The 21,525-nt window shown below is 43.2% G+C and overlaps 1 protein-coding gene across 4 annotated transcripts in view; it reads left to right on the top strand.

The window, feature by feature from the left end:
- MGLL (monoglyceride lipase) overlaps positions 1–21,525 on the top strand; it is an 88,919-nt gene that overhangs the window by 35,158 nt on the left and 32,236 nt on the right. For 3 of the 4 annotated variants that reach the window (XM_042880141.1, XM_042880140.1, XM_042880143.1), the window contains 2 exons: positions 819–957; positions 17,955–18,061. In XM_042880141.1, coding sequence (XP_042736075.1) covers positions 819–957; positions 17,955–18,061 — 246 coding nt within the window. Of the gene's footprint in view, positions 1–41; positions 300–818; positions 958–17,954; positions 18,062–21,525 lie in introns of those variants that run through there. The other variant, XM_042880142.1, reaches the window with a different exon arrangement.

Here is a 21,525-nt window from a genome sequence, read left to right as displayed (position 1 = left end):
GTGGTGGGAGGGGAGGTTGGGAAGGGCCCAATCCAACCTCCCCTCCCACCACCACCGCTACTTCAGCCCACACACGAAAAAAAAAAAAAAAAAAGTGATGAAGGAGAAGTGGTGAATTACCCAAGCGACTTTCCGCCGAGAGCCAGCGAGCCACCGAGAGGAGCTGCGGAGCGCTCCGGAGCTGCCCGGCACGGACTCAGCGGCACCGCAGCGCGATGCACAGAGCCTCAGCTGCTGGAGCTCGCCTTGCCATGCCGGCTGCTCACTAGCATGCAAACCCTCGCCCAGGATGAAAACAGGTTTGTGGCAGTTTGCTGGAGATGTTTCCTTCCCCGCTGCCGGCACTTTGCTGTGGGTGCCTGAGAAGATCTTAATGATGGCAGCGGGCACTTCTGCCGCGTTCTCTCCGCCGTTCTTCGGAGATAAATCTTTCATGCGGCTGTCTTTTCCTATCTGTGGCGGTTGCTGCACAATCTGCACTTGATTGCAGCTCAAATATTCTTTTTCAGATCCGCTTCGCAAAATGATGCAAAGTAAACACAGATGGGAGAAGTGAGGGAGAGAAAGCTGTGATGAAGTAGTGATGGTGGATGGATCTTCCCTCCTTCTCCCTCCAGTGCCTTCCCCCAAATGCGAGCCTTCCCTGCTATGGTTTTAAAGGAGGAAAGATTTGGGGGTTCTTTGGATGGAGGTTTGGAGGGACGCTTCCATCGGCGGCGCTTGCCTTGCTGACCAACTTCCTTCATGTCTGTGGCTTTCAAGCCAGTCAGCTTTGTCTTGCCTTCACCTGTCCTCAAGTTTCTTCCATCACCTTGCAGGTCATTCGTCCAGAATGCCCGAGGAAAGTTCACCAAAGCGGAGTCCTCAAAACATCCCATACAAGGACCTGCCCCACATCATCAACGCTGATGGGCAGCACCTCTTCTGCAGGTACTGGAAGCCAGCAGCAGCTGCCAGGTGAGCACTTTTCAGCAAACATGCTTTTTTGACTATCCGTAAGACTCTATGTTTTATAGCCTGGCTGCTGATGCCTAGCTATGTGCACTGAGCTTTGCAGAGCCACTAAGAGATGTCTGTCACCTGAGAGAGCTCCAATTGTAATGACTGTATTCCCCAACCCTTTCTCACTCAAGCTCACCTTACAGATGTGAACTACAGTTACTCTCGCCCTGTGCACAGCTGCCTCACTTGGCACTTGTGTGTGCTACATCCAGAGAGGCACTTGAAGGAGGCTGATGCCTGTCAGCAACAAAGTGCCTTCAAACCAACAGCAGTCAGGGAGGGATGGGATGCCAACTCCGCAATATCTGCTCTTTTTAATTTCCTTAGTGTCAACAAATACAGCATCAGCATCTGAGTTCAGTTTGATCAGTAACAGCAGAAATCTCAGGGCAGCAGGCAGGAGCTGGTTCAACTGTGTTGCTTTTTAACTGCTTTTTTAAAAATTTATTTATGGTCAGTAAATGATTTAGGAAGCTCTCACTGGGACCTCTCAGCGAGTTCAAAACTGAACTTGGTGATAAACAGACAAGGTGTCAGATAGAGACGTTTAAATAATGTCTTTTTCATAATTTAAATAGTCCCCTGAGTGTAATGGCTTTCCGTGCTGATTATGTGCTGATTATGATCTGCTATAGAAAGCTATCTGTGTTTCTCCCATAGTTATTTATGGCTGTTCATCTTGCTGCCAGTATCTGCTGTCAGATTCTGGCTTGACACATACTTGTGTTACCGTAGTTGTATAGGCAGCTACTTTACAAAATCTGGATATTGGTTGGTTGGTTGTTTTTGTGCAAGCCAATGGGAAAAGCTATGTTAATTTTCTAATTGTATTTTCTTTTTATAGCTGATAGGCAAATGCAAGAAAAGTTGTTCAAGCAGGAATTTGAGTAGTCAGGAGTAGCACTTTCCCACACCACCCAATAGGTTGTATCCAAACCATCTCAGAGAGGTGGATACAAACCCAGCTTTCCTGCCCTGGGTTTGGTGCCTGCCAACCAATGAGCCATGCAGTGACATGTGGTCAGGAGGTGGCCTGCACCTAAGAAACGTACATTGCCACCCTGTTCCCAGAGAGCAGGGCTGTGAGCCACCCCACGCAGCTCCATGGCACTTACTAGGTTCTAGGACATGGGTCTTGGCTTAAGATCTGTGGTCCTATGATCCATGGACGCGGTCCACAGAGAGCTTTGTAGTTACTTCTATTCACTGACTTTCAGGAGGAGGAAAGTTTTTGGCACAGATGTTTTCTGTATCCTTTGCACCAGCCTCAAGATTTCCTGTATTGGAAAAAAAAAAAAATTAGCATCAAACCAAGCTTCTACTGTGAAATCAGGCTGTCTCATATTGTAATGCTAATTAATCACTAACTGCCCACAACGATCTTCATCCAGTAGTGAAATAGCTTTCTCTTTTCATGTTTAATTTCTTAGCAAATTAGTAGTGAGTGGATCGGTCTTTGATCAAGAAATGAAAGGATGATGAAGAACTGAGAGTTAAAACTTAGTGCCGAAGTCCTCTGGGTGGTTAATTTTTTAGGGCTCTGTGAACCAAGCAGTTAATTGAGAGCAAGCTTGCCCTACTTTTGTGACAACAAAAGTAGAAGGGATCAGTGTTGCTCATTTACAAGTGGTTCCTGTGTGTGTATTTGTATATGAGGAAGGGCGTACTGTTTATTATTAGCTCGTTTTGCATTGTTATGTATGAGAGAGAATGTAAGTGACTGAATAGCAAGTTAGTGCCTATATTCTACAGTCAGAAACACTCTTGAAGTGCTTTGATAGGAAACCAAAAATACATCTTTTCCCTCTCACTTTTCATAAGTAGCTCAGCTTATTCTGCTTCATATGTAAAAGCTTGGCAACTTTCATCTAATTTTAAATGTTCAGCAAAAATGATCTATATATACGTACAGAAAGGGGGAAAGAGAGGCACCTCAGGGGACTTTTGTTGGCCTGTTACAGTTATTCTGTTTCAGATACTGAAGGTATCTTTCAATCTTCTAACTCGATTGTTGATCCTAACGCTAATGAGTGACACTGTAGCAGTTGAATGGTGGGATCTTCCATTGATCCACTATACACCTCATCCCAGCTAGGGCTGCAGAAATACCTTTTCACTGCAGATGCCCAAAGGTTATCACTGACTTGGCTTCAATTAGAATAGAACTTACCATCCTCAATCCAGCCCCCGGGGAGATAATAATGGGATATCTGCCAAAGGAAAAATGTGGTGCTGGCATGGGGTTGGAGAGCAAACAATGGGTGGACGCTGGGGCCAACCAGCAGACATTGCTGTTCGGAGTGGGTGCTTCTCTTTTATCTCCTCAAACAGACCTGCAAAGGTGGATAAAGGCTTTAAAAACAAAACAAAACAAAACAAAACAAAGATTGGTCAGGAAGATGGGGAATTTTGTAAGGCTCTTCTGTTCCATGCACACAAATATTCAGGCTCAGATCCTACACAGTGTTGAGCCAACTGATCAGCCTGTACTGGTGCACATATGGATGCTTTGTTGTAAGTGCCACCGAGGCCAAGGTTGTGGTGTGAGTGAAAGGCACCTATTGTGAGTGCCTCAGCAGGGGCTGCTTTGTTTCAGGGGGGGGGATTTAGGTGATTACATCTCAGGAAGCTGACACACAAAGGCACTCAGATGTCACAGAGATTAGATGAGGTAGATAGAGTAGATATTAATGGACTAAGGAAGGAGGGCAACTGTTTTCCACCTCTTGGGGTGAGATGTCAGCCCATGGGGAGAGCTGGGGCTGCAGGTGCAGCTTCCCAACCAGCAGTCCCACGAGCTGCCCAACTTGTTGAGCCACTTTCATTCCCAGATGTAATTAAGGGTCTTGTTTAATGTGACAGGAAGGGAAAAGCACAGTGTTCTGGTGTTGTTTTCTTGGATCCTGCCAAGAGCAGGGTTTGTGGAGCATGACAGCAGGTAGCTGGCACAGGGAGCTCAATCGTGAGGTCCCATTTTTGGGACTGTCTAATATTGTATTTTTGGAGCTAAATTGTTGGTACCAGAACAGATCGATGTCACACCTATGGCATGTCCCTGCAGCTGAGAAAATCCTACTTAATGGAAAAGCAGCCCTTGTGTAAACAAAAACAACAGCTCCATGCAAGGTTACAACCTCTGCCACCACCCTCAGCCTCTTAAGTCAAAATATGAGGTAACAGGAGGTGAGGAATTAAGAAACCGTGCTCTGTTCCCAGCCCTCAGACAAAACTGCTAAGAATAGAGGTGGGATGAGGAACGGGAAGGAAAGTCGGGAGGAGAAGTCAAACCATTTCCTTTGAGGCCCCAAAAGGGCCTGAAGAATTTCAGCGTTGACCTTCTTTCCCCTCTGTTCAGTATCCTGGTGGCCTTCTCTGGATGTCTCATCTGCTCCCATCACTGCCTGGATAACTGCAAACAGTTTGTTTGGGGCATTTTGGGATTCATTGACCCAGCTCAGTTTTGAATCCTACTAATATCATCAGTTTTACCAATAGCCCGCATCCACCACTGATTTCAGATTGAGACAGTGGTGTTTGGCTCTCCTCTGTAAATAGGCATAAATTAAGGTTGGGCACTTGAAGTGCGAGATGTTCACAGTTCAAAGATGCTTTTGGAAACGTCCATTCTGTGCTGGGGAGGCTGCCAGGAGCTGACATGTGTGGGCTGCATGTCTTCCTGCTCAATTGTTAATGTAGTGAAATGGCTTGGTTCAACTTCAGACAGTGTGACCATGATTTAGGGGAAGAGTGCAATTACCTGAGCAAACACTGCTTTTGTAGGAGTTCTTTCAGCTCTACACCTGAAAAGTGTGATTAAAAATACAAAATGAAACAAAACCCATCTGCTTCTCTGTTTGCTTTTTTTTTTTTCCCCTTTCTAAAAAAATGCCTGTCATTCATTTTGAGTTGGTAGTGGTAAAAGAGCAAGCCAATAAGGAGGAAATCTATTTCTCTCTCCCTGAAGGACTTCGCAGAAGTGCCTGTAGTGCAGAAATACAAATTGCCTTTAGATTTGAACCAGCCCTTGAACTGTGAATATTGCTTGCTGATTTTGGCACCTCATTATCAGCATTTCCATGGCATTTCCAGAAGAACAGCACTGCTCTCAGCGTGAGCAGATGACAAAGTTAAATTTGACTTTCAGACCCTTCCAAAATGACTAAATAAATAAATAAACCAAAGCGAAGTCAAAGCAAAGGAAAGCAAGTCACTAACTCTAATGTCTCTAATTATGCTGTGCAAGTCTCTAGAAATACTGAATTTTCTCATTCGGTGCCACTCTGGAAGAGCACTTTAGTTTGAAGTTGACCTCATTAGTACAAACTAATGCGCAAGAACCAAACTTGTACAGTTTAAAATGACTTATGTCAGCATCACCTGTCATAGGATGAATTGAGCTCTCCACGTTCTGATCACATCATAAACAGAGCACGGGGGAAATAAGAGCTTTTCACTTCATGATTTTCATTGTCAAACCAACATTCCAGGCTTTACTTGCTATATTGCTATTGCCTGAGTTTCTAAAGCCTTCCTTCCCCAGTTCATCAGCTGTATTTTCAATAGTTGTGTTCTCTTTGCTCTAGGTGACAGCCTTTTTGTTGTGAATGGTGACAGCCTGCCATGATTTCCTATCCAGGGGGTGGGAAAATTAATAAACCAGCTTCACCTGTAAGGGACTTTTTGACAGACATGAAAGCTTCATTTCTTGCTGTAGGTATTCCCAACAGCTTCCATTCAGTAGGAAAGGATTTCTTCAGTCCTCACAGGAACGCAAATCTCCTTTTGTTTTTCCATGGAATCCAAGGAATAAGACAAAAACAGAGAGAATAAAAATGGTTGTAAACAGCCCTTTTTGTTTATTACAATCTTAGGGTCAGTTTCTAGGCCCAGGCATACAACTTTCATACAAGACAGAGCAACTTCATGGCTGGTGGTGTGCAAGAGCAAGCTGACTCTAGGAGTTTCCTGTTGTGAATCTCAGAAGTTTCATTAAGCTTTCATCCTGGTCTTCAGACAACTGCAAAGGATGCAAAATTGGTTTTGGATCTTTGTGTGCCGCTAACCAGATGAACCAAGTAATCAACCAGCCCATCAGACTTGTTACACGTTGGAAATGATGCCATCAATGAACCTAACAAACTCATCGACTGTGTCAGGATTCCAGATGCAGGAAATCTTTCTTTCAGTAGCACAAGGCACGTATAGGTTTGGACAAAACAGTGAAAGCACCTGCATGCTGTTCCCTGCCTCAGTTACTTCAGAAGTCTTGAGCATCCCTGGGTGTAGCAATTGGACAGATCAGTACAATGGGAAAAGCATTACAACAGAGATGTGATGACAAAAGGACTGACACAATAGAGAGGTACCATAAAGGAAGGGAAGAAGATTGCTCACCTGTATCAGAAGAGTCTCAGTTCACAAGAGAAAGCTGCACCAAGGAAGGATCTCCAGGAAGAAATCCTCCAGTGGCAGTCAGCCCTTAAATGAGGTCTAAGAGAGGAGCAGCCAGGCTCCCCCCTTCAAGTTGCACAGCTGAATTGCCTTCACTTGTGCTCCCAAGGCTGACTGGGTCCTTTCCCCAGATGCTCAATCAGTGGTTTAGGCTGTGACTCAGCAGTTACCATACACTGAGGCATCTCTTTTAGATCACTATGAATACATCTACAAGATTTGGCTGGCACAGTTGTATTGGCTAGAAGGCAATGTGTTTTCTAGATCCATGTTGCAGAGGAGTTGGCCTGGGTTTCCTTGTGAGATCCCCTGAAGCTTTGTGCTTTCCAGAGCTAGCGCGAACATCTGATCTCTTTGTTCTTCTAGGGAAATTACATTGTTCTAAGAGCTGTCCCTGCAGACACATTTGGCTGAGCTGCCTTCCATAGGTCCAGGCATCCCATTGTCCAAATGTGCTTCCACTTGAATGGAAGCCATCAGTGTTTAACAACCTTCTATTGTAGGTTGTCCAAGAGATGTGACACAATTTTGACTGCAAATGGCTGATACTCCATAGCTTAAACTTTATCTAAGTAAAGACTATTGCATCCTGCCCATGAGAATCCTTAAGATCCCTTGCCTTGTTACACCCCCCAATTATACCCTTAACTTAATTACACCCTTATACATCACTGTTCCTACTCCACCAGTACCAGTACTATGGCATTCTCTACCAGTATGGCTTATTATCCAACAGGGAGGAAGGTATCAATATCAGATCAAAGTTTCTGACATCATTAAGACATTGAGTAATAATACCTCATGAGTACTTCTATTGGAATGAGACTCCTCTTCTATGTGACAGACACTTGCTCTCCAGACAGGATCCATCTTCTTTTCTGTCTGGTAGGAAATTACTTGAAGACAGAGATTCTGAATCCATGCTAACAAAGTGATGGCAAAAGCAGATTGCTAGACCTAAAAAATTTAGTGGAAAAAAGAAGTCAATGAGGAGCAGAGAATAGGCAAAAAATACAGTTAAGACTGTGCACACAGACCAATGATATAAATAACTGGGCCTTTGATTTCTCTGTGCTTTTGTTTTCCCAATCTAAAATTTGGTATAATGATCCAAGTGAGTGATGTTAGTGGGGTGACAGCAGTGATATCTGGAGTCCCTAGAAGAAAGTTGCCAGAGAAAATAAACTATTCCTTGAGGTTTTGTGGTTGAAGAGTGCTTGATGTTGAAGGAGAGATTTTAAAAATCTACTAAGTGATCATCAGTTGTTCTTGCTTTTCAGCCACAAGTCAATTGTCTCAGCAGCAATCTACTGAAATAAAGGAGAGAGAGAAAAAAAAGAAAGTATTGACAGATGAGCTAGAGTCAATCATTCAATGGTAATAATGTAGTAATCTTTTGATCCAATATTGTGTATAGATGGGCAAGCAGAAAATGTACAAATGTACAAATGACTATAGAATTAATAGATGAGAAGGATTACTGATTTTTTTAGCCGTCTATCTGTCCTATGCTAAAAAAAAACTTGCTATGTATGTTTCCTTTCCATCAAGCTTAAAAACTGTGGTGTGATGGAAAAAAACCTAAATCTTTGTCGCTTTTAAGAACAGAAAGTTGGCTTGGTTTGCTCCAGGTGTCAGCAGGTTAGCTAGTTTAGCAGCTGGAAAGATAGATTTCATGTTATTTTTCAACATATTTTTTACTTTTATTTTTCAAAATTATCTCAGTGAGATTTCAGATTCACTTGTCAAAATCCAGAAATCTGCAGTGGCTTAATTTGCTGGGCTAAAGAAGTGAAGAGTGATTGAGGAAGCACTAAGTAATTAAATTGCTCTAGAGATAACATCTAGCTGACCTAATGGCTATGGTGTTTCTTCTTTATTTATTTTTTTTTCCGAGTCTCCTGTGAGAGCTAGTCTACAATATTTGAAGTAATAAAAACTGTCTTCCGAGCAGCATTCATAATTTCATTTTATTAAAAGCATATTCAAGGGTCAGCCTTCAGCCATCATCTGGTTCTTTCTAAATGGTTTTAGTGAGGAGAACCAAGCAGCTAAAACCAGGTTGTCCTGAGAATGCACAGATCGTCCTTCTGATGTGATGAGCTGCCCACAGGTTCTGTGGCACAGAAAGCTTTTTAAAATTTGACTCTCTCTTTCCAGGTTCACTGTGGCTCTGTGCAGGCAGCATAAGAATGGGGCTCAGGGAACCCATGCAGACATTCAGGTTGGAAATTAGGGAGAATTTCTTCTCCAAAAGAGTGGTGATGCACTGGCATAGGCTGCACAGGGAATGGTGGAGTCACTGTCCGTGGAGGTGTTCAGGAACCACAGAAATATGGCACTGAGGGATGTGAGTTAGTGGGCATGGTGGGGTTGGGATGACAGTTGGACTTGATGATCTTAGTGGTCTTTCCAACCTTAATGATTCTATGATTCCATGATTTTGGCTCTGCTGTTGTTGGGTTGGGTTTGGCCTCACACTGTGTGTCCATCCCATGCCAGTGGTATGCTGTGTTGCCGTGGGCAAGGCTTTCACCTCCTGTACTCACTTTACACGTCAGGGGTAGGGAGGATCAGTTCTTGCCAGGGGCAGGGCAGTGGGTGAGGGGCCTCTGGATCATCTTTTCATTTGATGGCTGTGTGACAATCAAAGCTGCACCCCTTAAAAAAAAAAAAAAAAAAAAAAAAAAAGCATGTTCAGTTTTATGAATGAGAAGCGTTGTACAAAAGCCAGCCGTTGTTATTATTGATGCTATTTACTTACTGGTCACATTTCTTCCAGAACTATGGAAAAAAAATCAATCAGCAGATTCACTTTGTTTATATTCAACTACACTTTCAGTGTTTGGGGAATGTTAATTTGCTAAACACGACTCCTTCCCCTAAAGCCCCTGGTTTTTCATAGGCACTGTATGATGCCAAGGCGTGGGTTCTGACCACCAGGACTCTGCTTGGTGCATGGATTTTACTGCTGCTTTAGGAGAGGTAGTCCCATCACTCAACATGCCAAATGTAGCATCCAGGCTTCTTTGCATTTTGCCTTGTGATCCCACGAATGGTGGCTTGTAAGTGATCAGAAGAGAGGCTCAGGAGGACAGGCAAAGCGTTCTGCTTTCCCCCATCAGCTCTGACTCTCAATGCCAACAGTCCAGAGGAGCAGAAGCCAGCCTAGCAGTGCCGGGGTTAGTAACTGTAGTTTTGACAATATTTGCTCTTGGTATTGTGAAAGCTTTTTAGAAATGGTCCCAAATATGTGGTGCTTCTCAGTTTCTGGTGAAGCTATCCACAGAAAACACAGCGTTCCCACAGCAGAATAACAGCTTGTGGTTTAAATAAGTGTTGTTATTTCTGATTTGCAGTAGGTGTACATGTATGTTTTGGTTCAGTGACTGCCAGATACTGTAAATTAGTATTGATTTCCTTTTCTATTTTAAGCTTTTCTAAAGAAAAGGCATCCCACATGCCTTCAGCTTTCTTTGCCTGTACTTAAAGTGATACTTCTTTATTTCATTGTTCTTACTCATCCTTATTTTAACAGCTGCACTCCAAGTTGCCCAGGTTCCTGTTCAGTTTCTGCTGTTTAAAGCTGTTACATCTGGCCATCTTTGAGAGCACACCAACAAGACAGAACTCGTGGCAAGAAGTTCCTTATTGATGCTGGTGTGGCAGCTCTCATGCCAGGGGTGACGCTGCCCTGGGGCTGGAAATGAAAGAGTTTCAGGTAGCAGGCCTCTGCAGCTAAGTTTTCTGGACAAATGTAGCAGCTCAGTGTCACCATGAAATAACACAGACCTGGATTTGGCGATGGAGGCAGAAGTCTCTATCCATTTGTTAACTTGTAAATCATTGCACCTCAGCTGTGTTTCAGATTTATGTTGGTTAGAGGCATGGATAAATACGGCAGTTTTTAAAGCTTATGTTCCAGCAGTCACTGCTTCAGCAAGATGATGGTGTATAACATTTAGCTGTTTACGTTCAACTTTCTTTCCTACCTCGAGTCTGTGGCAAATGTGGAATGCAAAATTAATTGGAACAGGCTCAAAGCCTTGGCAAGTGCTTTGCTTGTGACATTACTGATTTCCCTGAGGAATAGTTCCTGATATTGATTTTGACAGAGACTGCAAAGCCTCTCTCTGCAAAGGTTCTCCTCATAGCCAGGCAGGGCTGGAGTGCAGCTCTGGGATGTGCCAAGAGGATTATTCATTAGAAATTAATGTGCTTAATCTCAAAGTATGCTAAAATATACATAACTACTTTATGATTAAGATATCAATCTTTGAATTTCTGTCTCTACGGTTTTGGCCTAATTCCACACCGGCTTTTGGAAAGTCATGCAGGAAATGATTGGCTCTTTGGAGACGCACATTATCTGTGAAATCTGAACTAGACTTTTCTAAGTTAGTTTGTGAAAGATAAGCAATTAAGATTCCTGCTAACACAGAGAGCCGCAGACAAAACTGGATCCAAAAGGTAAAAGTGAGGAAGGGCAATTTCCTCAGTGCAGGAAGTAATCAAGAACTCCTGAGCATATTATGGTGGAACTGTCTGGTACAAACCATGCTATTAGGTCTGAGCATTTCAGGGAATTGCAGTATTCTGTTTGGCTTTAGACCATTGCTACGCATGGGGATTGTACTGTCAGGGCTTTATTAAAAAGTAATAATAGCATACTGTCTCAGGACAAGTACGGTGTCATCACCTTTCTTGCTCCTTATTTACAGATCTCTTCCAAGCCAGTGGAAGATTTACCCCAGTAATTCCACCATGCCTGATTAAAGTATTTTGTGCAGTTTTTGATGCAAGAAGCAGTCTGGTCATTTGTGCCACATGTGCACTGCCGTTTCTACCCTGCACAGGTGCTAGGGTAATTACCTGAATTCTTCCTTTTCTGACTGTTTCAGTGCCATGTCATGAGTCGTCTGTTCTATCCACTCCCTGAAATAACAGCATGAGACTGGTAATGGTTCAGTCAAAAACATGTCACAGGCCTTTTTGGAAATAGAAGGCATAATTCTTCCTTTAAGGATTGCCTTGCTCTGTAGAAAGGCAGTAGCAAGAGGAAATAGCACCTCCAGAGCAGAGTGCTGTTCTGTCCTGCACATTGAGAGCACTGGGTCCGCAGCAGCCCACCAGGGAAAATTGCATCTCTGGTATCAAAGTGGGTGAGTGTCCTGGTAAGTCGAGGATCTCTTCAGTTTTATCCAAAAAAGGGGTGAGAAGATCCTGCCTATGAATATCAAGTTACACACATTTCAGGTCTGGTCTCAGCCTTGTGTCCCCTAAAGTACTACTTCAAAGCTTCCTTGAAACAAAATGCAGCTGGTCTCAAATGCTGACTTTCAGGGACTTGTCTGGAGCTAAGCAGTTGCAAGATTCAAATAATTCCTCCCATCCCACCTCACCTGAAGTTTCCTTCATCTCTTTTCCCTGTATTAGACCACTCAAGAGTTATTTGTGGTAAGGGCTTGCTCTTCAAGGAGCTGCAATAAATCAGCATAAGCTGTTTCTCCACATTGTTCTGTGCTGGCTCCAGCCAGTTCCTGTTGAGCTGTTTGTTTTGAAATATATCCGTACTATCCAGTTCTGTTTCTGCTCCATTGATTTATGCTGCCTACGCTTTCTCATGTTGTTGAATAACCCACCCATGGTACTCCTCCAGGAGGTCACGGCAGCTCTCAGATCTTCTAACTCTATGCTGATGTGGAATCACCATGATTTTGAAATGCATTGTGAAACCAGGCTTGCAGGCATGTGCATGAATAGCTGCTGAAGGCAAAAGCATTGTTCATGAAAGCAAGTAGGGATGTTAAGACTGAACCCTAAGTTTCCATCATGTTAGACAGTAGGATGCTGCCCACACAGCAGCCCCTCTGGACATGCTTGAATGGGAACTCCCAAGCTTGAGCAAATGGGGAAAGGGAGAAGATATGAAGCAGGATTTGCTGGAGGAGTTTATTTTAAAATTGTCGGTTTAGGATCTGGACCATAGTGCAGTGCTTTGATGCAGCCTCTGGAGCTCAGAGGCTGTTCACAGGCTGAACTACTGCAGTCTCGAACCACTGCTAGTCTCACTCTATCTGGAAAAGGTGAGTTCCTCCAAATTTAGAGCCCAGATACCCAGGGGTATCTGTGCTGATTACAGCTTTTGAAGGTCCCCAGGGAATGAGACTCCACTGATGCTACAGGGTCAGTGCTGTTAAGGGAAGGTCAGCATAGACTTGACTCCAGATTAGCATTTTTCTCTGACTTGGGAAAAGTAGCAATAGAACTGCTGGTCTGAGGTAACGTCATTAAACTCCAGTGATAGCTGGAAAAGGATATGACTACCCAGGTTATGGACCTATGTAGTAAAGCTGAGCATAAATGGGCCAGCAGAGTAAAGGCTATGAATGTGTTTCCCCAAAAAGCTGAGCAGCAGAGCAAGCAAAGTGCTTGAACTTAATAAACTGCCTCTCTGAAACACGGGTTGGAATTCAGAGCAAAGTCATCACTTCTTGTGCCCTCAGAGGAACATAAATCTGTAAGTTTCCTGGAGACAGAAAGAGCACTAAGGGACACACCTGACTCCACCATCAATTTTCCTGTCTATCTGGAGTCACCAGCCTGAATGCTTGGCTAGCTGGCGAGGTCACATGCGTGCACAACATGAGAGAAACGCCCATAAATTTCTGTAATCCCTGCCCAAGGCCAAGTTCTGCCAGGGTCACCTAGTGCTATAGATCACCTCTGACTCAAATAGCAGATTCAGATACGTCCTTCTTCCAAACTTCAAGTTCACACCCAACAGAAGAGGGTCTAGAGCCCTCCAGAGGAACATCAGCAATGTCTGTTAAGTGAACAACGCATTTCATTCTTCATCATGTGTGCTTGGAAATGGTTATCTGGAAATTTCTGAGAAACAAGTAATCTTTATTGGTAGAAAACTAGAACATTGCTTAAATCTTGATAAAGTTACCATCTGCTGAACGCATAATCTTATTGTTGGGAAAGATAGCTAATCTTTAGAATCAGCGAGGACTTCTGGCTAACACAAGAATGCATACCTGTAATTGACTTTCTATGACGATATCCTGTGGAAGCAAAATAGACACACGTGACGTAATAAATTTAAAGAGTTTGTGGTCAGCTGTCCAGATCCTTCTCCAAAAGTGCCACCAGTGAAGTATTTTTCATACATGAGTATTTGTTGTTTTCAGCATTTCTAAGAGTCAGGCTGATGTCAGCTGATAAGTCAGCTGCAACAACACAGCCAAACCTAATAATCAATTCGGTAAGCCAGTCGTTTTCTGGCAGCCTCAACTAATTCAGAGCTTTCCTGTTGGTTAATTTTTTAAAATTACTTTAGAAATTTGGTGTTGCGTACTCAAAGCTCCAAAAATCAGATGTTCTTTGTTAGAGTTGATCTGGTTCTGGCAAAAGGATCATATCGAATGAATGCATAGTTGCCTTCCATAGAATAACATGGTATTAGGTTAAGTTGCCAGGGTCTGATTCAGGAAATCACTTCTGCATGTGATTAAATCAGTCCTAACGCAGAACAGCATTTATAAATCCTTTTGTTTTTAAACTTTAATCTTGTACTTTGTAAGTCCTACTGACTTTCATGAGCCAAAGGGAGTTTCCTGAGGTTAAGCAAATACTTAAATATTGTTCTGAAGAGGGGTGCTTTCAAATAGGGTGGAAAATATTGGATTTTTTATGTATGTAGTCATAGAAATCTTCTCTTCAGCACTTTGGTCTAGTCCCAATGTTCTTAAACTTTCTCTGGCAATGAAGTATCACACAGGGGCCTCATGGAAGTGCTTCAGCCCCTGGAGGACAAGATGTGAAGATCATACCACCCTGCTCACAGCCTGACCCACCTGCACAGGGACACCTGGGTGTGCTGCTGGCTCTGCAAGGTGCAGCTGCAGCACAGGAGAGGCTGATAAAGCCATGGGAGAGCAGCCCAGTGGAGATGAGGGAGCAAGGGCTGGTTGTGGCATGCATCATTACCTCCTAATGGCAGATAATGGTAAAAACTAATATTGTCCTGCTGCTTGTTGTGCTAAGTAACCACATCTGTTTGCCAAGCTGTGCAGTACCAGGAGGCAGAAACCTCTTGTGGGGAGGGAGAGAGAAGGAGAAGGCAATGGGAAGAGCAGGGACATGTGAAAACTGTTGCTTTTGCAAACAGTAATCAATAACTGCTTTCCTTTAACAGCCATAATTGCTATTGCATTGGTGAGGTGCAAGCTGGCATGCTTATGCCCCAGCTTGTGCCTCGGTGTTGTGTGTGACACACTCGTGGATCATGGGGAAATGTGTGATCACATACATCCGAGGTGCTGTCTTGAGCAGAAGCCAAAACAGCACTTTGGCATCATTTCAGCAGTTATTGTTCCACCAGCCCAAGCCAGCTGAAGCATCCAAAGATGTGTCAGGTCGATCTGCCTGTGGTTAGAAACTAGAACTCGTGGGTTCAGGCATGGGTCAGTCCACACAAGAAAGCTTTGCAGGCTGTGAGCCATGCCTTCTACCTGAGATTTATATGTTTGCAAGGATTTCATCACTGAAATTGCAAGAGCTGGAGGTGAAGAAATTTCTCCCCAGGATTGATTTGGTGCATGGCCAATACGCAAACCTTGCTTAAACAACACTGCCATTGAGGCACTGCAGTCACACAAGCCTCAAAAGGTTTCTGTATTAATTTTAAACAATTCGCAGAAGCCCCTCCACTCAAAGCAATCTCAGACATGTTTTTTCCTATCCAGCCATTGCAGTTTGAGAGCAGGGGTGTCTGCAAAAATGTTTACATACAGTGAAGCACTGCTGTCGCTCAAAGCAGTCACTCGCTGTACTTGCACACCAGCTTGCCAGGGAAAATATGTGCACCATGTATTTGTTACACTGCTTTCAGGTACTCTTTGCCAAATCTAAACTTGTTTTTGGAAAATGGAAGATGAGGGGAAAGAGCCAAATCTTTCAGTCCTGGCTCAGATGAAGCTCAGACTAACTTCAGGTTTTCAAGGTGTTGAAGCATGGCCCCTGTGCACAGAGACCCTGAAGATGGAGCTGCTTCTGTTTGGATATAGCAATTTGAAGATTTCACTCCTTGTTTGTCACATCTTGTGGTCATAGGACAAAACTTTGAAAAGTGCCTGAGCCATCTTGACAGCTACTGCCATTAGGGCTCTAATGGCACAAACAGTCCCAGGGATTTTATTCAGTATTTTGCTCATGACAATTGTCATGCTGGCATGAGAGGTTGCAGGAACACCTTGCTTCTCTGCAGCACGGAGCTTTTTCTTTTCTCGCTGGCTTCACAGAAGATGAGGGGGCTGAGATCTAGCAGGTTGCTGTCAGGCAGAGTCACGGTGCTGCGGCAGTGTGAATGAAAGCAAAATTAGGGCTTTGCTGTCAGGGGGATGAAATATCAGCAAGCATTTCCCAGCAAAGATCTCTTCAGCAGCTTCCCATTAGTTTTCATTCACTTGATGTATTTCAGTGCTTATATTCAAATCATATTTCTCTGTGAAAGGAAGGGCTGTGTGCAGTCAGGCAAGCTGTGCCTTAATCTCTGTGCGTAGTCAGCAAGAAAAAGGTTGGTGCTACAGAGAATAACAGAGGGTTTAAGTGAGACACTGCAGAGAGGAACTGCTAGGAGCTGGGAAGCAGGAGAGATGCACACAGAGCCTCACTGACTGTGTTGGCCATTATTGCTATGGGTACACGTGGATCTTCCCTTGCATTTCCTTAGTTTCTCCATCAGAGACTGACAATGGCAGCACTGCCTGGAGTCTCTGCTGAGCTGGGAGAGGTGGGACACGCAAAGCAGTGATGGCTCTGTTCCAGGAAGGTGATATTCTCCAGTGTGAAATGAGCAGCCTTTCCATCTCTCCCACCTCTGGCACCCAGGGACACGGTTTGGTGGGCATGGTAGGATGGGTTGGGGTTGGACTGGGTGATGTTAGTGGTCTTTTCCAACCTTAATGATTCAATGGTTCAGTGTCTGGATCTATAATTGTAGGCATTGTGCTCTGGAAATCAGATTGTCTAGCAAGTGTATTGATAACGTGACAAATGTTTCGATAGGAGAGGCTGAAAAGGAAGAAATGACTGTTCCACACCAACCATTCTGAAACCTTCAGTTAAATTTTCTTTAATTTGTAAGTGTTACATGGCCTAACCTCAGCCTTGCTGATTAGTGTTGGGCAGATACCAGAGCATCTTTGCATTGCTGTGTTTGAAGTCTCTCTGTTAAATTCTTCTGGTTTCAATGAGTGCTCTTTCAAGCTGTGTAGCATGAGCAAGTACTTTGAAGCGGGTGCTAATCAAAGAGCTAGAGCAGGATTTTCTACATCATTCACATCTTTTTTTTAAGTTTATTAAGATCAAAGCAGTTTACTGCAGTGAATACACTGAAAATGTATTCAAAACCTCAATCAAAATAAAGTAGAGGAAATCACTAGCTGTAAACTGCTGCATTATTTTGTGTTGTCAGTTCATTTAATGTACTGAGAATCTCAAACCTGTAGCCTCCTGACTGTTTTGCGTTGCTGATGTTTCAATGACAGATGGCACTTGTAAAGGAACACATCATGTTTATGCTCCTGGATTTTGAAAAGTCACCTGTTGAATTCAGTAAAACTTACATAATCTCACTGCTACTTCCATTGCATTTCGAGTCCAATTCTGCACAGACTTTGCCTGATGAAAAGACTGGCAAAGTTCATTCAACTTTAGTCATTCTCACAGTTAAGATAAAGCATCATTGCTGCAACTGTAATATTTGAAGATAAATATTTCTATAAAGTCTTTCAAAAAGAAATGTCTATTAGACTTTTTTCATGGTTCCTCTCTCTAGTTGTACAGTGGCTATGTAAAAGTCCCTTTAATTGCCAAAGGGAAGCCACTGTTTGGGGGCAGAAGGTGTAATAGTAAGATTACCAGAACTGGGGTCAAAAGATAAAATTCCAACCTCAAAGCAAAGCTCTGGACTCTGTATGAGATTTGTTGTTTTGCTGAAATTTCATCTTTAAGAGTGCTCTGAAGCATTTGACAGTGGTGCAAGGTAAAATGTTCAGGACCATTTGTATTTGAAACCACCAAGATATACCAACTCCATGACACTCAAGGGCAACACTTCCACGGTAGGAGCAACATGAAAGCCTCAAAGCCAAGGCGTAGCTACCCATCCCAAGGACTGATGCTGATGCCCATCTGCATTTTGAACTTGTAGCAGATCCTGGTTGCAAACAGATAACAAAGTCTGTCCTATGTGCAGGGACATGCTTGTGTCTGCCCTGCTACCAGCTGGTGAAGATCGAGTCGATGGTAGGCTAGGATGGCAATCTGTTTTCCCTTGTTAAAACTCTCATCAGCCCTTATTTAACTTGCCTTGTATTTGCTGATATCTGAAATGCTGTTGCTAAATTGAATGTGCTGTTTTTGCTTGCGGCTCTGAAGCCTTTGTGCGTTGATTGCCGAGTTAATGATTTATACCTTAATGCTCCATTTAGGGCCCTCGTGTTTATCGCTCATGGCGCTGGGGAACACTGCGGCCGTTATGATGACTTGGCCCAGAGGCTGACAGAACTTAACTTGTTTGTATTTGCCCATGACCATGGTGAGTAGCCTAAAACAGTACTTGATTTACAGCAGCTCAGGACGTTACTGGGGCAAATGCCATTAAAGCTACTCAGCAGTGAGAGAAAAGTCAATAAAATACACATCAGCGTAAATGAGAAAGGGAGTATTTGAAGCTTTGTAATAATCTGCATACTGAATCTATAAGATACAACCCTATTTCTCTGGGTTTTCCTCAGTCTTACCATTAATGTTACTGCTGATGCTGGTTTCACTTCTCTGTTAAGGACTATTTCTCTTTCACCTATCTCTTGGGGGTGAGGAGGGATCATCCACTGCGGTAGTGGGACTGGGAGCCACTTTTGCTGGATTCATGGTTCTTGTTGTCCTAAAAATTGCAGTGGAGGGTCTAAAATGACATCATAGCTTTCACGCAGCAGTACAACTAGATAGCTGCATCCTTGATGCAGGGAATCAATGTGGTTAATGATGGCAGTGAAAAAAAAGCAAGGTCAGTTCTGAGCTGAAAGGTGAAATAGGATGGATTTCAGGGCAAATCTGATCTCCTTCTGGCAGATCCTCCAAGGACATTGGAAAGCTTAGGAAGCGTAGGAATACAACGAAAGGTTCTCCCTAGCTCTTCTCAGAGACAAGACTGCTGAACTTGAGCATGAAGATCCTGAAAGCTGTAGAAAGGAGAACAAGTGAGACATTGCACCCTTTAATCTGAGAAAGGAAAGGCAGTGTCCTACCAAATTCAAGTACTCACAGCTTCACCTTGGTTTTGCTTTCATGACTCCTTTTCACTCACAGCACTGCACTTGGTGCACAGAATTCTCCCTGACAAAAAAAAAAAAAAAAAAGTATCCAGTCCTGAATATATAAACTACTGTCTGTGGTTTTACAGGCAGCAGATCATGTGCCATGCAGAGCTGACTTCACAAAGACAGTTGACCTATGCAAAAGTATCTCTGCTGACCACAGGAGTCTGTTTCTCCTTAAATGGGCACAAATGTTGTAAGTGTGGTCTCATTCACCTCAATATACTTCCTTCTGATTCGAACATAGGCTAGTGGGAGTGTGCAGCCATCCCAGCAGAAAAGATCTCCATTCCTCTTTTGGTATCTATATGGCACAAAGTTCATGAGAAAGGCAGAGGCATGGACTATGTGCTGTTCACCCTGAAGCTGCTCTTGGTAGACAACAATGTATGCAAAAGGTGACTGAACAAGGCACAAGCAGTTTGTTCAGATGGCTGGCCAGGGCCCAGCACCCCAGGACTGTGGCTACTCACTGTGCATGCTTAGTAGGCCTTCATTCCTTATTCCCTTAACACTCAGTAACGGTTTTGAGGAGTTGAAATAGCAATATTTGAAGCAATGAGTCTAGAAAAAGTGATAGAGCACTGTATTTATTGCATGGATTTGGTACAGAGAATGACTCTTCTGTTGGTGGGAAGGGGCTTTGGGGTGAAGGATCCTGTCAGGTGTTTATTGTGCTGCATAAACAGACAGTTATTTGCTCTCTTTTCCTTGACTTTTTTTTTACTAGAGAAGCGTAGGTATGTTGTGTTTTTCTTCCCATGGACAGAATTGCTGAATTGATCAGTTCACTTAACACACTTCTGGTTGCTTGGGCTGCTTAAGAGCTTCATTCTCTCTGTCAGACTTACAGTATTCATTGTCAACTCAGTTTGGTTTTCATCATCACAAGAGGAAGAGGGCAAAGAGGAACCTGAAAGCAGAACACTGAAAACACAGTTGTACTACACAAAGAGCTCATTTAAATGAGACTGGATTCACTAAGCTACAGAGACAATTAACGTATTTTAGGCTCTGTAAAATAATTTTTCCACCTAAAGAGGTGAGTGGTGAGGACAGACCTTGTCTGGAGTAATACAGTTACAGCCTGAGCTGTAGGACAGGGACTGGGCTCTGAGCACCTGATGGAGCTGTAGGTGCCCCTGTTCATTGCAGTGGGGTTGAACTGGGTAACCTTTAAGGGTCCCTTCCACTACGATGCTATGACACACACCTTCACTGCCAAATCTGCCCAGAGCAAATGGAGGATTACAACTTTTCTCCACTGTTTTCCCCTTCCCAAGTCACCTCACTGGTGTGTTTCCTCATTGTGTCCCATCCTTCAGATATCTTTGGGTAATATTAGTTATTCAATTGCATTAGCAAAATAATTGCTTTCCCTTTGTAATTTTTTATGGTAACTCTTAAGGGCTTGGTGTAGATTTTTTGATCTGGATGTTTATTCTTGTTCTGGAATACTCATGGATACATTTCCCAATACAGGCATGATATTATTCATGCAGTTCCACTGCAGGGCTAGCATGATTTCCCAAATGAGTTGGGAAGTTGCTATGGCTGTAGTATGTGTGACTTGACTGATTTATACAGTGTCTGTCCTTCAGTCAAAAGAAGGAAAAATAATTTCCATTTATACTGCTGATTCTGTAAAAGCTTATGCATGGGCTGTAAATCTCGCTGAAGGCTGCTCTGCACCACTGGTTCTTGTTATGCAAGGCTACAGCAAAACGGCTGGCATATCACAGGGTAACAGTGCTCATCTGAATTTGTGTCTTCCTATTGGCACCAGAGAAGTGGCACCAGCTTGGCTTTCTCAGTGTCTCAGAGTATGTTATTAGTGCATTTGCTCTTTCAGATATTTCACACTAACCTCAAGACAGCTGTATCTCATAGCTACTTATTAGAAACTTTCCTCAGTAGTGGTGAAAACTTATTTCCAGAAGACCTCTTAGGTTTCCTTTACACCTAATGCTGTTGAATTGCTTTGTTTAATATCAGCCTCACCGCAGAGAAAAATGCTATTTCTTTGTAATGCAGCATTTCATTCTGTGGTCTCTTGTGTTTTAATAGGCAGGTAATGGTTTTCCATGGTTTCTGAATGTACCTGGAGTGCGGCTTCATGAGTTAAGGTTGCTGAGACGACCCTGCTATGTATTTCTGCCAGGTTCAGCTTCATTGAAATGAAATTTCACATTTTGGTTTCCTTCCTATATTACTGCTTATTATGTCAACATTCTGATGACAGAGAGACAGACGAATACATTAGGTTATTGGCAATCAATTTAGGGAAGCCCTCTTAGAGGGAATACCCATGGGAGAGTCAACAAACTGGAGAGATATGGTAATTCTTCACGGACCTGCAGACAGATTGCAGCTCCTTTTGTTATGTTATCTTTAGGGTGAAGCAGAAAGCCAAGGAAGATGAGAATAAAGGATAGAGAATGTGGCTTTGTTTCCCCCATCCAAGCATTTTCAGTTGGTAAAGCACATGATGTTCCTGCTATCCTCGTCTCACTTCTTGAAACATCTCATTTGCTGGCATCTTATTTGTATGGTTGCATTACATGGCTTGAAACCAGAACGACAGTTTCACCTTCAAAAGTACATGTCAGCTAATCATGGTTACAAAAGCATTCCAAGATCAAAGGTCCACAAAAATACATTCACTTAGATCTTACACTTCTAA

Source organism: Lagopus leucura, unplaced genomic scaffold (assembly GCF_019238085.1).
Source record: "Lagopus leucura isolate 7727_CA_CO unplaced genomic scaffold, USGS_WTPT01 Super-Scaffold_100026, whole genome shotgun sequence".
Classification (NCBI taxonomy): Eukaryota; Metazoa; Chordata; class Aves; order Galliformes; family Phasianidae; genus Lagopus; species Lagopus leucura.
The sequence above is the reverse complement of the archived record's forward strand: the minus strand, read 5'-3'. Positions and strand labels throughout refer to the sequence as shown.